General features: G+C 38.8%; 1 protein-coding gene across 1 annotated transcript in view; it reads left to right on the forward strand.

The window, feature by feature from the left end:
- VEGFC (vascular endothelial growth factor C) overlaps positions 1-17,625 on the forward strand; it is a 223,758-nt gene extending 206,133 nt beyond the window's left edge. The window contains exons 5-7 of the mRNA XM_073643579.1: positions 5,055-5,158; positions 11,526-11,859; positions 14,008-17,625. Coding sequence (XP_073499680.1) covers positions 5,055-5,158; positions 11,526-11,859; positions 14,008-14,122 — 553 coding nt within the window. The 3' untranslated portion in view covers positions 14,123-17,625. The remainder of the gene's footprint in view (positions 1-5,054; positions 5,159-11,525; positions 11,860-14,007) is intronic.
- The last annotated feature ends 1,152 nt before the right edge of the window (positions 17,626-18,777 follow it).

An 18,777-nucleotide genomic window follows, 5' to 3' on the forward strand; every position in this document is an offset into this window, starting at 1 on the left:
CTAGGAGCATCGGTGCAGTCTGCACGTAATCTAAGAAGTCACTGACAACTAGAAATATTTGATCGAGGTATCCAAAAATGATTATCTCCTAAAATCATAATATTTATTAAGTATGCTTTAAAAAGGATGATATAATAAATGGTCCAACCACAGAAAATGGTGTAAGAAAAGACCAGGACAAGGACTATCGAAGTATCATAGACATATATTTATAATGAGTTACTTGTGATGGGGGCTCAGAAGGTCAGTAAAATAATGGGGGCATTGTGACTCCTTCAGGGCTCATTAATCATATACAGTTGGATGTGTCGGGGGCTTTCAGGAGACCAGATCAATCAGGAGACCAGATCAATCTGCATCTATGTCGGTTATACCGTGTTAAGTAATGACCTGTGCAGTCAGAATACATGTCAGTAATACACAGGAGAAGTCTTCATCCGTCTAACAAAATGTCCCTGTTTTTCTGTGAATTAGCGTTACTTGGTCATTACCAAGCTTCATGTATTTTCTGTTACTTGAACCACAATACGCTCAGTGATCAGCATCATTGTCTTGCCACACTGGGTACTGGTTTAAAAGGAAACTTTCAGCTTGAATTCCCAACAGGCCACCTCATTAGAGACATGTATGTGGAAATATGTTTCTCTTTGAAACACTGGGGTGGTTGAGAGAAAAAATTTTTTTTTAAAATGAAACGAGCATTGGGACAGGAGCCCAGGCACAGGGGGTCCACTGGGCTGCTCCTATGGCTCCTCCCCGCCCAGCTTGGCTTAATTGATTGATTGTTTTCTATTTTCAAAAATAGCGACACATATCCGGACTCTTTCATCCATACCTGACTAGTGTTTAAAATATATATTTTCTGAAATGCTGCATCATTTTGGAGTAAAACATTGCTATTTTTAATGAGGGACCCTGTTGGGATTTTATGCCGCCTGTGGTTCGGACAGTCTAAACCTAATGACCAATTTAGTTTAAAGGGACTCTCTCAGCATGTTTTGCTATGTAATCTGAGAGCAGCATAATATAGGCCAAAAAGCCTGACTCCAGGGATGTGTCACTTACTGGGCTGCTTGATGTAATGTTGATAGAATCCTTATTTGTCTGAGGTCGATGTAGCACAGCTAAGTATTTTGGGCTGTGTATAACGCCGTACACAGCCCTTACAGGCAGCTTCCTGTATACACTGTACATTGTCAGCAAGCTGGCAATCAGTTGTGGGGGTTACACAGATTAGCCTGACTGCCTGGCACTGTAGTGTAGTCCTGTAGTGTTAATCTCCTGCTGATAAAATACTGATTGTATTGACACTACAACACACAGCCCAGTAAGTGACTCATCCCTGTAATCAGGCTCTTGTGCCCTATATTATATAACAGCTGACAGATTCCCTTTAAATCTAAACAAGGGCAATACAATTTATATGTCCTTCCTGTCTTTTCTGGTGTCTCCACCTACATACAGATAGATTCATGGTCCTATGTAATTGGCTGTCTCGTGTGTTGTGGAGCACTATTAGGAGCCGATCTGAGTGATGACACTCTCTGTGCTCAGGCCTGTGGAAAAGGTTGAAACTTTGTGAACTACAGTAATGGTAGTTAGGGACTTAGCCATGGAGGGTTCCCTTTGTAAAAAGAGTAGATTTTTGTTGTATAATAATTTGGTTTAGTCTTTTTACTCATTACAATAGTTTGTTTTTTATTTAATCAGATATAATGAATTAGTGTTTGGATTTATTGTTTTTTCCATCATTTTTTCGAGTAGATTCTTTGGACTGTGTGGCACATTATGTCTATCACAGTCTATATGCGGAGTGGAGCCCTGGACGTTTTAGGACTCCACATTCCAATGCCCTGACTTGGTTTATTCATGTACAATGTAGCACAGATGGTTTGAAGGAAGCTTGTGATTGGCTGCAGTCAAACTCTGAACGTTGCTGGCTGTAACGTGTTTCAGTTGATATTCCACTGCAGAGCTGCTCCCCTTTATTGGAGTCTCCGCACTATGGGCCCGAGTCATTAATATCGGTGTTGTTCATACCAGTCTTGATGAGGGGACATGGTGGATTAGGCGCTTCTGATTCATGATGAGGCGCTTCTGATTCATGATGAGGCGTACACTATTTAATGAATCAGGAGCTCCGGACCAGTGGCGTACCCACCACAAATCCTACTCCAGCCCCTGCTGGTGGAAGATTTGTGGCATAGTGAATGCTGCTGCTCATCAAGAATTTGATGACCCCATCCTGTCCCATCTCTACAGAGCTGGAAGAAACTGGCATGAAGATGTCAGAAGTCGCAAAACGTAGGTGTTAGAATTCTAGTGAAAGCTTTGATGAATCGGGTCATATTTCCAACATCCAGTGACAAATTCTTCTTTCGTTGGGGAAGTGCAGATACACCTATAACAATAAACTTAGATTTTTGCTTTTCCAATTGATAGAATTGATGAAACGACAGCTTTATGTTAAGCACTGGAGAGTCACAAGCTACATATAAAGGCTGAATTAGAATCTGCAGCCAGTCACAGACTCCTGTCCGGAACATCTGTGCTGAGTTCAGGGGAGCGACATGTGGGATATTGACGGCAGTACTGTCTCACAGCTTCATGAGCACTTAATACGTGTGGCTCTTGAGATTTTCACGTTACTTTGTACATAATAAAAGAATGTTTAAAGTGTGAACTGATTTATGCTGATGTTGCATTTATAGACAAGTACTTCAATATGCATTACATATAAAGAGCATCCGTAGCCGCGCTGTGCTGCATAGCTGAGTGTCACACCGTACTGTGACACTACAAGGTGTAATCGGGGGATTTCAGCAGATAAATACATTGCACGGATTGAACTTCAGTTCAGGAAAGAAACACATTAGTTTTCATGACATTTCTGAATTTTTATATATAAATTAATCATTTTTTTACATTTTATTGGGGGTGATTTACAGGTTATGTATGATATTAAGCTTGTTAGGCTTATTTTGGACTGTTTTGGTGGCTCATAGGTTAATATAAACTCATTAATTTTCAGTATGTTTGTCCTATATAAGAGAGAACACACAAGATAGATTTACTGTACGCTGAAATTTCTGTTAAGAACTAGCTGAAAATTCTGTGGAATAGCAATGATTCATTCAATCAGTTATATAAATTACATAACAAATGTATCCATTGTCTCTATGAATGTAGTCTGAAATATGTAACAAACATTAATGAGATATCACCCTCATATCAGTGATGTATAGCTAGTGGTGGTACCCAGTGATTGTTAGTAAGTGACTGTATTATCACTTGATAGTTATCTTTGTAGCAGCATGCAACAAAGCTTAGAACTTGTGCCCTCCAGGTTTATGAACTACGAGGGTCAGTCAATAAGCAATGCCTCCTATTTTTTTTCTCCTTTTAATTGACAAGAAATTCAAATGCAATTACATAGGTTGAAAACCACAACATTAACGATTAATTTGTCACTTTTCAATATAATCTCCATCCATTTCCACAGTCTTGGTCCACCGTTTAACAAGGGCATGTATTCCAGCATGGTAAAAAGCATTCTTGGGACCCACCGTGCAAAAACTTTTCTGTATCCCAGTTGTCCAATAATTTTCATCACACTGCCTTTACTGAGGCAGATAATGCCACACAATTCATCTGCAGTCACCCGGTGGTCACCACGAATGATGTCATCGACTCGCTGAATGTTGCTTGGAGTCACTGCGGTTACTGGCCTGCCACTCCGCATTTTGTCAGCCAACGGTGATGGCCCTTCAGCTGTGTTACAGCGACGAACCCATCGTCTAACAGTACTGACATCCACTGTTGCATCACCGTACACATTTTTCAGTCTCTCATGAATTCGAATGGGCGCTTCACCTTCTGCATGCAAGAATTCAATCACAGAACGTTGTCTAATACGAACATCGATGTCACCTGTTGGTGCAGGAAGTTGCAATTGCTGTGGATTGGAGAAGAAGGTTTGAGGAATTGTGCCAAATTCGAATATTTAACATAACTACCTTATTTAAGGAGAAAAAAATAGGAGGCATTACTTATTGACTGACCCTCGTACATTTGGATAGCCAAAAATGTACCATGGCTTAGCCATCACTTTTTAAAAACTGAATTTTAAGGTTGAACTGAGATATATTTCACCATCTGTTAAAGTCTCTGCAACCCCTAGGAGCACCTCACAACTTAATTCTTAGGAAACCTCTTTCTAAAATGTTATCATTTTTTATCATTGATGGATGATAAATTCTTAAAATATGTGTATCCTTCATCCTTACTTCCCTTGTCAGCGTAATGCACATTAATGTCTTCTTGATGTAGATATTGCACTTCATGGTGATGAATTAAAGAGCTTTTTTTCAAGTTTTAATACTGCTGGAAGTCGCACTCTTGGTATTTGTGCCTTTTTTGCAATGTTTCAACGTCATTACTTTTTCAGGATTCTCCTCTTATTTTTGAGTGCGGACACCTTTTATAGTATGTCAGGGTTACTGCAGCAAACGTGGAATATTAAGTCCAGTTTATAACATCAAGGTATTTTAACCTCGTACCATGTCATCAGCACATCTCTAATAAGTCATCTCTGATACATGATACGTCCCGCCTTGCTTTGTATAAATGACCTCCATATAGCACTTTGATCATTTGATGGATGTCTGTTGTGTTAGGTTTCGGCAATGAAAAATCTCTGGTTAAAAAAATCCATAATGACATCATCCTGATTAATGTCCTCTAGTAAGGCATACATAAAAATTAGACTACATAATGTGCATAGGCCAGAGGATAATGTGAAATGAGGACTGAGAAACATTCTAATAATACTAGCATAACCTTGAACGAAAACACTACTATATCCTAAACTACCCCATGACAATATTCTTCTTTACTAACTCTTTTACCCTTTAAATATTGTGAATTCACCCGACCTGCAATACTAAAGACAGCCTGTAAAAAAGAGTGGTGCTGTTTCAGCCATGTTTTTCTAACTCTTAATCCAGTGACCTTTTTCCATAAGAATAATTAACATTTTACTTTATCTCTTTCAGCTGTCAAGTAGGAAATAAGACCTGTCCACGAAACCATATTTGGAATAACCATTTGTGCAGATGTATACAGCATCATGACGTTTCATCGTATCATGAGGAATCAGGTAAGAGATTTCCCCCATGCGGAACACATTAGGAGAATATGCTCTCAGAATATAATGAATTGTTTGTTCTTATTATCTACATCTCCAAGGATCTCTGGGGTCATTTTCTTGCTCATAAGTTATGTATCGCATAAATCATGTCTTGTATGGGATAATTGTACTTATTAGTAATGACGTAATATCATGTTAGGGCTCTATGGTTTCATTATTATGAATAATGTCGCAATGTGACAACTTCTTATATTATCAAGATAAGAAAATTACAGCAGTGCAATATGATCCCCATTACAACAACATGTATGCTCAATGTCAGAGGAATCTTTGTGTGTCTTCCATCCATCCATTTACAGTTAAAGGATTTCTATGAATCTGATGACATTTTATTACTTCACTGCTACAGATCTAAGAGTATCTGTCACCAGACTCTTTATCCCTTTATTGTTACTTATTGCATTACTGCTCAGAGTATTGTGCAAGATATAGAACCCAAAAGCTAACTGCATCAACTTCTAAAATGGATCACACCTATAACGTCCTCAACGTCAGCTGATTCTTTGTGCGTCTTCAATCCATCTATTTAGTGTTAACAAATTTCTATGAATGTAATGTGGGTTCTGGATCATGTCTGAAATAAGTTTTCTGGGGGATGGAAAGACATCTCAAACTTAAAATTATGCCCCGGGATTTAAATGGGACCTGTCACGTTAAAAAGTGCTATTAACCTACAAATATGGGGTTAATGCGCAGGTTAATACTGTTCTGAACCTGACTGGGGCTCACACTTTGAGCCCCGCTGCCGGGAGGAAATTAACTTTATTGTGTGTGGGTTAAGTCACTCCCCTGTGTATGAAGAGCGGTGGCTGTTACCGTATCCCTGGCACTGACTGACAGCTCATTCATCCTTTGGGATGGCTGTCAGTCAGTGCCGGGGACACAGTTACTGCCACCACGCTCTATACACAGAGCGGTGATTGAACCCGCAGCGGCGCCACCCCCGTGACTAATGCTGCCGGGAGTAGGGATAAGCGAACCCGTAGAATTTGGGGTTCTGGTACCCGACCCGAACTTTAGTCCAACGGAACTTTACAACAGACTTCAGGGAGAAGTCCGTGTTCGGCGTTTAGCCCGGGACACTAACTGTCTGGTATGAACCCCGAACTTTTAAGTTCAGGCTTTGCTCATCTCTAGGCGGGAGGAATAAAGTTAATTTCCTCCTGGCAGCGGCGCTCAAAGTGCAGGCACCAGGCAGGTTCAGAATGCTATTAACCTGCTGATTAACCCCATATTTACAGGTTAATAGTATTTTTTCACGTGACAGGTTCCCTTTAAATGATCATTGTTCAAGATTACCTATTGGTGTCCCCTCCATCTTGATATAATCTCAGAGATACCGTTGGTGAGACTTTTCAAGCTAAATGCATCCAGAATCTGGAGTAATTTGAGCATCAAAAATTGTCTTTCACGACTTGCATCATATTTACACTGTTTTGAAAAACTATTCATAGCCTGTGAACTTTTCCACATTTTTTTATGTTACACCCATAAACTTAAGGCTGTGTGCCCACGATGCGTTTTTTAAGCGTTTCCGCAGCGGCAAAAACGCTGCAGAAACGCTTAAAAAAACTCATGGTAGAAGGCCTGCCATGTTCCCCAATGATAATCCGCATGTGCTGTGCACATGCTGCGGAAATTTCTGCTGCGGATTATCATTGCGAAAAAAAACGCAGCACTACCAATTATTTTGCAGAAGTGCTGCGTTTAAAAAAAGCTGTAAAAAAAGAATAAAATAAAAAATATATATATACTTACCTTCTGGCGGCCCGCGGTGCGCTCCTCCTTGCTTCCCGGCACTTCGCGATGGAATGAAGGACCTGCGCTGATGTCAGAGTCATGTGACGGGTCACGCGACGCTGACGTCGGCAGGTCCTTCACTCTACCGCTGCTGGCAGCTGGGACCGAGCGAAGCCAGACAGCGCGGGCCATCGGAGGGTAAGTATATATATATATATTTTTTTGACATTCTCTCGGTCACACTATATAAATCCATGCCTTTTGCATGGATTTATATAGTGTGACCAAGTTGTCAAGCACTTTCCAAGTGATGCTAAAATCGCTTGGAAAGCGCTTGACACCCGCATGCGGAAATGCAAGTGAAGAACGCTTCATTTCCGCATGTCCCTGGCAGGAAAACGCATGTACAATCTGCATGTACAATCTGCATGTACAATCCGCATGTACAATCCGCATGTACAATCCGCATGTACAATCTGCATGCGTTTTTTTCTGCCAGGGAGATGCAGAAACGCTCAGGAAAAAATCCTGAGCATTTCTGCATCATGGGCACATAGCCTAAATGTATTTTATTGGGATTTTATGTGATATAACAACACAAAGTAGCAAGTATTTGTGATTTGTAAAGGAAATGATGCATGTTTTTTTAATTATTATAAAAATATAATTCTAATTCTTAGTAAAATCCTGAGTGACCAATTGATCCAGAAGTCACATAATCCAGAAGTCACATAATTAGTAAATTGAGTCCAGTATTAGACCTCAGAGGTTTGTTTGAGAACATTAGGAATCAAATAGCATCATGAAAACCATGGAACACACTAGACAGGTCAGGGATAAGGTTGTGGAGAAGAAAAGCAGTTTTAGGTTATAAAAATTCATAATCCAAAAATGAAAGGAGTATGACACAATTGCAAACCTACCAAGACATGGCCATCCACTTAAACTGACATCCCAAACAAGGAGGACACTAATTAGAGAAGCAGCCAAGAGTCCAATGGTCACTCTGGAGGAGCAGAGATCCACACCTCAGGTAGGATAATATATCCACAGGACAATTATTAGTTGTATATTCCACAAATCTGGCCTTTATAAAGAGTGGCAAGAAGACATGTATAAAAGCAAGCCACAAGAAGTCCCATTTGCAGTCTGTAAAAAGCTATATAGGGGACACAGATAAAAGAAGGTGCTCTGGTCAGATAATACCAAGGTAGAACTTTTGGGGCTAAGTAGAAAATGCTAGTGGAAAATTAACATTGCACATCACTCTGAAAACACCATTCCCACCATCAAACATGGTGGTGGCAACATCATGCTGTGGGGTTGCTTTTCTTCAGCAGGGACAGGGAAGCTTGTCGGAGTTCATGGGAAGATAGATGGAGCTAAATACAGGCCAATCCTGGAGGAAAACCTGTTAGAGGCTGCAAAAAACTTTAGACTGGGGTGGAGGTCACCTTCCAGCAGGAAAATGATCCTAAATATACTGCCAAAGCTACAATGGAATGGTTTAGTTCAAAGCATATTCATGTGCGTTCAGACGTAAATCCTATTGAGAATCTGTGGCAAGACTTGAAAATTGCTGTTCACAGACGCTCTCCAGCCAATCTCACTGAGCTAGATCTAGTTTGCAAAGGAGAATGCAAAGAAGAATGGTCAAAAATTTCAGCCTCTAGATGTGTAAATCATTACTTTCTGTGAACTGCACTAAACCACTTTGGTATATACAGTACAGACCAAAAGTTTGGACACACCTTCTCATTTAAAGATTTTTCTGTATTTTCATGACTATGAAAATTGTACATTCACACTGAAGGCATCAAAACTATGAATTAACACATGTGGAATTATATACTTAACAAAAAAGTGTGAAACAACTGAAAATATGTCTTATATTCTAGGTTCTTCAAAGTAGCCACCTTTTGCTTTGATGACTGCTTTGCACACTCTTGGCATTCTTTTGATGAGCTTCAAGAGGTAGTCACCGGAAATGGTTTTCACTTCACAGGTGTGCCCTGTCAGGTTTAGTAAGTGGGATTTCTTGGGGTTGGGTCCATCAGTTGTGTTGTGCAGAAGTCTGGTGGATACACAGCTGATAGTCCTACTGAATAGACTGTTAGCTGCTTTTTTCTTGCCAAAATACAAATTCTAAGTAAAGAAAAACGAGTGGCCATCATTACTTTAAGAAATGAAAGTCAGTCAGTCCGCAAAATTGGGAAAACTTTGAAAGTGTCCCCAAGTGCAGTTGCAAAATCCATCAAGCGCTACAAAGAAACTGGCTCACATGAGGACTGCCCCAGGAAAGGAAGACCAAGAGTCACCTCTGCTTCTGAGGATAAGTTTATCCGAGTCACCAGCCTCAGAAATCGCAGGTTAACAGCAGCTCAGATTAGAGACCAGGTCAATGCCACACAGAGTTCTAGCAGCAGACACATCTCTTCAACAACTGTTAAGAGGAGACTTTGTGCAGCCGGCCTTCATGGTAAAATAGCTGCTAGGAAACCACTGCTAAGGACAGGCAACAAGCAGAAGAGACTTGTTTGGGCTAAAGAGCACAAGGAATGGACATTAGACCAGTGGAAATATGTGCTTTTGTCTGATGTGTCCAAATTTGAGATCTTTGGTTCCAACTACCGTGTCTTTGTACGACGCAGAAAAGGTGAACAGATGGACTCTACATGCCTGGTTCCCACCGTGAAGCATGGAGGAGGAGGTGTGATGGTGTGGGGATGCTTTGCTGGTGACAATGTTGGGGATTTATTCAAAATTGAAGGCATACTGAACCAGCATGGCTACCACAGCATCTTGCAGCGACATGCTATTCCATCCGGTTTGCGTTTAGTTGGATCATCATTTATTTTTCAACAGGACAATGACCCCAAACACACCTTCAGGCTGTGTAAGGGCTATTTGACCAAGAAAGAGAGTGATGAGGCGCTACGCCAGATGACCTGGCCTCCACAGTCACCAGACCTGAACCCAATCGAGATGGTTTGGGGTGAGCTGGACCGCAGAGTGAAGGCAAAAGGGCCAACAAGTGCTAAGCATCTCTGGGAACTCCTTCAAGATTGTTGGAAGACCATTTCCGGTGACTACCTCTTGAAGCTCATCAAGAGAATGCCAAGAGTGTGCAAAGCAATCATCAAAGCAAAAGGTGGCTACTTTGAACAATATAAGACATATTTTTAGTTGTTTCACACTTTTTTGTAAAGTATATAATTCCACATGTGTTAATTCATAGTTTTGATGCCTTCAGTGTGAATGTACAATTTTCATAGTCATGAAAATACAGAAAAATCTTTAAATGAGAAGGTGTGTCCAAACTTTTGGTCTGTACTGTACCTGCACAAATATACTAGTGCTATATAGTTTAACAATTGTGCTTGCTAAATATCAATTGTTATTTTTGTATTATTCTGCGTCCCTCTTTTGGCATGAGGCACCTTATTACTCTTATATTTTCTCTGTTTTTAATAAGAATTATCAATAAAATAGATATTTTATCTTCTTTGTCTTGTACACTTCCTGACCTGAGGTTAATTTATCAATGGTCTTTATGTAATTATGCTTTATGAAGTGTTACTCTCCCTTTGGTTAGGGTTTTTTGGACAGTTATGTTTACAAAATTCCCTTTAAGGCCCTTTTATATTGAATGAAGGTCACCCAAACAAATGTTCTTACCAGTGTTCGCTTGCAATAATTTCTCAGCGATCAAATCAGAAAATGCTCAATGCTGTTCATCACACCTTTAAGTAAATGGGGAATGTGCTGACAACATGAATAAAATTGAGGGAAAGCTAATGATCATATGAGCAATCTTTCAAACAAATGCACTCACTATTATTGTTACCTGAATGTAACAGTGAAACCCCCTAAAATGAGTATATACCCTATAGTAAGTAAATAGTAATAGTACATGTAAATAATATATGTTACTTAGTTAGTACTATTTTGATAAAACAAGTGTAAAAGACATGCCACCGCGAAAAGGTGTACCCAATCGGAACAGTCCTGTCCTGTCTCTAGTATTAAAATCTTACCTTGTGTCAGCCAATCTCAATGTGAATAAGGGCAGAAAGTGACAGGGGCCCAACTGTTTAGACACTTGTACATGGGGAAGCAAGAAACTACAGCAAAACCAAATAAATGAGCCGGATCATAAGTTGGTATACGTGCAATGTGTAAGAGCACGTTCACACTGGCCATTTCACAGACCACGCCATCTAGATGATGCAGACTTGTCTCTGTGCACTTCTCGAATCACTAGATGCAGGCTCACATGTGGTAGGCATTATATTTAGTCAGCCAGCCATGATACATGCATACCTGCACTCAGGGCATACCAACACACACAGACACCATGGCTTCTCGCTCACCCACCATCCAATTTGTCAAATGCCCATCAGCGTTTCATCTCGATGGTGATGCACCACATGTAGACTCCATGATGGGAATGACATCTACTGTAGCGCATATAGCCATCTGGGAAAATGGTTATCACAATACAAAATATATTGAATCGTATATTTTGCAAAATGCCCTACTATATTAGCTTTATATTCATTTTTATTTTTCACAGAGTCCTCTGAAGCATTCCATGACATTTGTGGTCCGAACAAAGAATTAGATGAAGAAACCTGTCAATGTGTCTGTAAAGGTGGTTTGTTGCCTTCAAGCTGTGGTCCTCATAAAAAGCTGGATCGAACGTCTTGTCAGTGCGTCTGCAAAAATAAACTTCTTTTATCTTCCTGTGGAACCAACAAAGAGTATGATGAAGAGAGGTGCCAGTGTGTGTGTAAAAAGACCTGCCCAAAACACCAGCCACTGAATCCTATTAAATGTGCATGTGAATGTGTAGAAACGCCAAACACATGTTTCCTTAGAGGAAAGCGATTCAGTCATCAGACATGCAGGTATATGACCTTACCACTGTAGAATTCACTGTAAAAAAGTAACCTCATGTAACAAAAGAAGTAACTTTCTAGTATAAACTATATTTTCATCATGCATAACTTTTGTTTTCTCCTGAAGTCATTTCTGATTACTGTAGGGATGAGCGGACCCATGGAAGTTCGGGTTCTGGTACCCGACCCAAACTTTAGTCCAAAGTTCAGTTTGGGTACCAGAATTGTATCCGAACTTGAATCTGAACCCAAATTCCATTGAAACAATGGGGACTCGAACTTTGGAGCTGGAAAATATTCTCTCTCTCTACTTCATCCAGAACTCCGAACATTAAAACGTACTTCCGGTAGAAGTCCATGTTCGGAGTTTAGCACCGGACACTAACTGTTCAGTACGAACCTCGAACTTTTAAGTTAGGGTTCGCTCATCTCTATTAAAGAGGTTGTCCCTTTTCAGTTATCCCTGCCTCTGGTTGGTGGATCTGTTCATGTAGACGGACGCCCTTAGGGCCACTGACCTCAGTGATTGGCTGCCGCACTGTCGACGTAATGTCAGTGCTGCAGCCAATGCCAGAAACCGGGCACAGAAACAGAGACTCGCTTGTGGACCCAGGGATACTGAGAAAAGCACAATTCTTTCTGTAACAAACTTATCTAGTGACCAGGATTTTCGGAAAGAGGACAATCCTTTTAAAGATTTTGGGAAAACTACAACTTCTAGTATGAACCAAAACTCTGCTGCCTCCAGGGAATTTCTGAGTTTTGTATTGGTTTGGCACCATAATTATATCATTCACACAGCGTAAACTGAGCTCCAGTGAGTGTTTGAAATCCGCAACATGTCAACTTCTCTCGTGGGTACGCTGAGTTTTATTTGTGGTTCTTCCCCATAGAATTTACATTAGATGCGGAAAATGCACAGGTAGAAAACGCAAATGTGTTTGTATTGCATTTCTGCTGTGAAAACGCACTAAAGTGCATGTAATATTCACATGACTGTATCAATAGAGTTTTGTCAAAACCTAATACCAGGAAGTATCAAAAACAAAGCAGCTTTATTAAAAACAAAACAGACCAAAGAGAGATTTATAAAAATGCAGCGTTAAAAATGTAATAAAAATTCATAAAAAAAAAAAGCTAACTCAATATACCAAATAGGTGCAGAAATACTGCAACATCAAAGAATCCCCGAATACTCAATATTGGAACGTAGCCTTACTCTTTTTTGAACCGATATGAAATTTCAGTTAACCCCTTAATGACATGATATAAACTTGTGACGTCATTGCGAGACACTGATGAGCTGCCTTGACAGCCAGTGGTCTGCCGGTGACCACCGTGCCTGTCAATACGATCTTCCTGTGAAAGCCAGACCGTGGCTGACGTTTATAGGAGATCATGATTTTTACTATACATAGCAAAAGTGATCTGACGATTGCAGCTTCAAGTCCCCTAAAGGGGACTATTAAATCCAGTAAAAAAGTGAAAAAAATAGTTTTTAAAAATATGAAAAAAAATTAAAGAAGACAAAATTTCAAATCACACTCCCCTTTTGCCCCATTAAAAATAAAACAATTAAAAAAAAATAAAAAATGTACATATTTGCTATCGCTGCGTTCATAAAAAAGTCCAATCTATGAAAATATAAAATAAATTAATCCGATCGGTAAATGGGGCAACAAGAAAAAAAAACAAAATTGCTAAATTACGGTTTTTTACAAATTTCCAAAAAATATTTCACGACCAAAAACAAACTATAAATGTATGGTATCTGCATACTCGTACTGACCTGGAGAATCACATTGTCAGGTCAGTTTTACCACATAGTGAACATATTAAATAAAAAACCCATAAAACAATAGTGGAATTGCACTTTTTTTGCAATTTCAACACACTTTGAATTTTTTTTCCCATTTTCCAGTACAATATGTGGTAGCATGAATGGTGTCATTACAAAGTACAAAAAACAAGCCCTCATGTGGCTATAGTGACTGAAAAATAAAAAAGTTATGGCTCTTGGAAGAAGGGAAGGAAAATCGCCATGTCATGAAGTAGTAATAAGTTTTTCATGAGTCTTTTAGAACTTATTACATGACTGAAAATTATAGGAATATTGTTGACTTGTAATTCGGGACTGATTATTGTTTTCTTCTCTAGCTGTAGCAGACCACCCTGTCCACCTCGACTGAAACGCTGTGACCCTGGTTTTTACTATAGTGAAGAAGTTTGTCGCTGTGTACCCTCATTTTGGAAAATACCACACATGAACTAATTACCACAGAGCACATGATTCTTTTGCCTCTGGAAAGAAGGAACTCTTAATTTTATTCTAACTTTTGGATCCATTTTTGCATTGGAAACCTTATGTGGAGCATGGACATATGCATTGTACAGTATGTAAAATGGGACCCGAAGTGAAAGATCGACCAAGATTTTATTTTTTTTAAGGACTTGATGGGTCTTGTGCAATGACAAAGCAAGTCCATGGTTTTCCTGTGATTTTTTTTTTTTTATTATCAAGATATTGACTATATAATTTATTTCCACTAAAAATATTGTGCAGCATTTCTGTTTATAGCAATAGCAATGTAAAGGTGCACTGTGATTAATATTTTTATATCATGTAAAATATGTTTAAATAAAAAAAAAAACTGAAACTTGTGCTATAAGCCATCAATATGTTCAGTTGGATTCTGTATCACACCTCAAGAATATCCATGTGTAAGACAATATATTTTTTTATTCTAAGTATTTTTGCATTTTGCAATTGAGATTCTGTTTCATAATGCAAAGTTGCCATCAGTATTGCACTGGCTTCATGTTTCTAGGTCTCAAGAAGCATTTTAAAATGGAAGTGTACTAAGTACTGTACTTTATTGTATGTCAATATAGACCTCTAATGTGTTATCAGATACATAGTTGACGTTAGGAATAGTGCGCACACAACTAATGCAAGCTAGGTGCATGTCAGTGATGGTTACTGTGATATTAGAAGCACATGAAATGTTCTTTGTTATTATTGAGCGTTTTCCTAGAATCTTTAAATAGTTCCCTAACCCCAGATGCTGCTGTTTCAGCGTTGATGCTCTGGCGTCCTCCACTGATTGTTTAGCAGTGCTGCAGCAGTGATGTCATGTGACTGCTGCAGTCAGTTGTTGGCTTTAGTGGTCTTGTGCCATACGTGCAAGCATCACCGCTGAGGTCAGTAGTTGGCTGCAGCAGTCACATGAATGTAAAGCATGACATTACTTATTTTTATAACAATTTGTTACTTTTTCAAAACCCTGACAACTTTTCTTGTCCAGATTGATATACCAGCGCAACAGTATGCTTTAGTTATATGGCAGATTTTGTACTAGTTATGACCAATTGTTCATTAAGAAAATGCAGAAAGTCACCTTTAATATTTAACAAGGAAACTGATTGATGAGTGAATGTAATTGACAAAGCTAACAGCAAAGAAGAGATGTAGCAGTGGCAGTTGGTAAAAACACAACCCACCATCACTGATTGGCAGCTTTCTGAGTACATTGTGCATAGACAGAAAGCTGCCAATCAGTGCTGGGGAAGTATTATAGAGAGCTACTGAATATGGAAGACTACATGGCTGAAAGTTTACTAGTCCTCTGTTGATAGTCTCCTGATCATAAAACTTTGATATAATCAACACTTCAGTAAGCAGCCCAGTAAGTGACATATCACTGGTGTTGGGGTCTCTGTTGTTACATTATGATACTCTCAGACTAGGTGGCAAAAATGTGGTTACATATTCCCTTTAAGAAATTACATATCATAGCAGTATTCCACCATACCCCCTTTAACACCATATCAATAAATACCAATAAGTTTGCTTGTGGGGCGGATGCTCATTCTTGAGTGACAGTTCTGGTGACTAGCTACAGTCTGCTACTACACATTAATTGTCTGTCTGTGTTTGTTGTTAGTCTACAGTGTTATCACTGCATTTGTATATAGACATAACAGGGCCTTTGAACAACCACATGGCTCAGAAAAATGAGAACCATGATTAGGAGAACTACTTGCCAAACTGCTGATGTTTAGAGCTGGGACATTTGTAATTCTGCAGGGCTGATAAGAGTCATGTCAGGAGTTCAGAGTAAAGGGGAGCAAGATGAGCAGCTAACTGCTGGAGAGAGCAGACTGGAATGTTACAAGTTAACTACTATCCTATAATTTAACTACAGCACACACTTAGCAAGGCTCTGGAAACCAAGCTCCATAGAAACAAGTTGTACACTATGTAAGATAAAAGCTCTCACAGGAGGATAATAGCAGATAGAAAAAGCAAGTCAATTGCAAAATTACTTATTTTCATGTTGTCGAACTAACTAAAGCAACTTAATAACATGAGACTACCCCTTTAATTTATGTATAACATGGTTGGTGCTTTGTTATTTAGGACTAAAGCTCTTCATCACTTGCATAGACAAAGTAATAAATGTAAAAAGCTGCAGTCTCCACTAGTAGGGAACATGGGAGTTTACTGATGACTGTTTTTTTATTGAGTCCAATGTACACACCATATTCAGTAAGCTCCCTCTGTTGGTTATTTATTATTTTACATTATGCCTATACAAAGGTATTGGATACTGTTAAGAATAGCTCCACTCAATATACAGATATATTTGGTAGTTAATCAGTACATAATTTTAGACTTATTGAAGATTAATTTATATTAAAAACGAAGTGGTACAGAGAATTTTAGTAAAATAATGATGCAAAAGACGTTTGTATATGACCAATGCCCAAGACATAAATAGCAAATATGAAAAGTAGATTTAATGATAAGGCTCACTTGTCACCCTTGTATAAACTGGATGAGATCCCATCAGAGAAAATGGAGAAAATAATTTCTGAATGTAAAATTTGTGAGCAATTTCTCTACTTTCAAATATTAGGATCTTTTCATGTAATAATTGATTGCAATTTGTAAAAGTTTTTTTTTAATTTACACATATAATAGACGATTACTTACATGTGAGTTTGTTATACTAATATTTGTTATAATTTCCTCCTGTACGTCTCCTATATGTTGTATTTTATGTATTTGATATTTACAGTGTGACATTGACGACCTTGTATTTTATTTCTAGATGAACAACCCAATGTGCAGTGCACTTGGACATAGTCGCTTTGTGGGTATGAGATTTTTTTTTTAGACCTGTGACTATGCTTCCTACGCTTGTAAAGTGTGAACTATTAATTCCTAACGTGATGCTGGAATACATTAGAATCTCGATTTAGCGACGTGTGATATTATGCAAGTAGTGAAATATTCACATATAGTCTTAGCCAAAATAAAAGAAGGTATGGGCCATTTTAGTATTTTCTACTGTTGCCCAAAATTCACACTTTAAAATAGATTTAGCTCTTAAAAAGACAGTCCTAGCGGTGCGTAGTCTTAATGTAACGCAAATTCTTGCACTTTTGTAATTAACATATCAACAAGAAGCATTTCATAAGATTGGAAACCAATCAACATTTTTTTGGGTGGGCTTTTTACACCTTTTGTGAAATCAGATTTACTCTGTAAAACGAATGAAAACATGAATGTATGGTTATCACTCTCTGTGGTTATTATCGCCTGGTGACAACCACACTAAGGACGTTCGCCCATATTTTGTTATTCTCGTATAAGGATTTTATGCAGGATTCCTTGAAAATGCAAATATTGCTGATATGCTTGAGGTATCTGAAATTTGCAATAAATATTTTAAAGAATGAAAATAAATGTATATGTTTGTTATTGTTTTTGTGCTTTTAGTTAATATCTTTGATTAATTTTTTGTACAGTGAATATGTTTTCTACCTGTTCTGATTAAAACACAGTGACATGTTATTTGCTTTATATTTTTGTGATGTCTACCTGGTAGCGCCTTCCTATTAAAAGTACATTTTGAATAATTTTTAATAACCATTGAACGATTATTTGATTATCTCTCTGAAATTACATGAAGTTATCAGTATTATAGATGGTACATGGGATTCAGGGAACCCTTTTACAGATTTGAGCTTGAGACACCATAGCTTCAACTCACACCTTTGCATATGTAATAATTTTTTATTCTATTTGAAGGGGGCTATCCAGATAAACAAAGTATATTAAATGTGTCCTAAATAGTAAGTTATAAAACATACAGTGGGAAAAAAAAGTATTTAGTCAGCCACCAATTGTGCAAGTTTTCCCACTTAATAAGATGAGAGAGGACTGTAATTGACATCATAGGTAGACCTCAACTATAAGGGACAAAATGAGAAAGCAAATCCTGAAAATCAGAGTCTGATTTGGAAATACATTTTTTTCAAATTTTGGTGGAAAACAAGTATTTGGTCACCTACAAACAAGCAAGATTTCTGGCTCTCACAGACCTGTAACTTCTTCTTTAAGAGGCTCCTCTGTCCTGCACTCATTACCTGTAGTACTGGCACCTGTTTGAACTTGTTATCAGTATAAAAGACACCTGTCTGCAACCTCAGACAGTCACACTCCAAACTCCACTATGGTGAAGACCAAAGAGCTGTCGAAGGACACCAGAAACAAAATTGTAGCCCTGCACCAGGCTGGGAAGACGGAATCTGCAATAGGCAAGCAGCTTAGTGTGAAGAAATCAACTATGGGAGCAATAATTTGAAAATGGAAGACATACAAGACCACTGATAATCTCCCTCGATCTGGGGCTCCACACAAGAGCTCACCCCGTGGGGTCAAAATGATCTCAAGAATGGTGAGCAAAAATCCCAGAACCACACGGGGGGACCTAGTGAATGACCTGCAGAGAGCTGGGGCCAACATTACACAGGCTACCATCAGTAACACACTACGCCACCAGGGACTCAGATCCTGCAGTGCCAGATGTGTCCCTGCTTAAGCCATTACATGTTTGGGCCCGTCTGAAGTTTGCTAGA

Source organism: Phyllobates terribilis, unplaced genomic scaffold, assembly GCF_046119375.1.
Source record: "Phyllobates terribilis strain yellow unplaced genomic scaffold, ASM4611937v1 Scaffold_1__5_contigs__length_1240528914, whole genome shotgun sequence".
Taxonomy (NCBI): Eukaryota; Metazoa; Chordata; class Amphibia; order Anura; family Dendrobatidae; genus Phyllobates; species Phyllobates terribilis.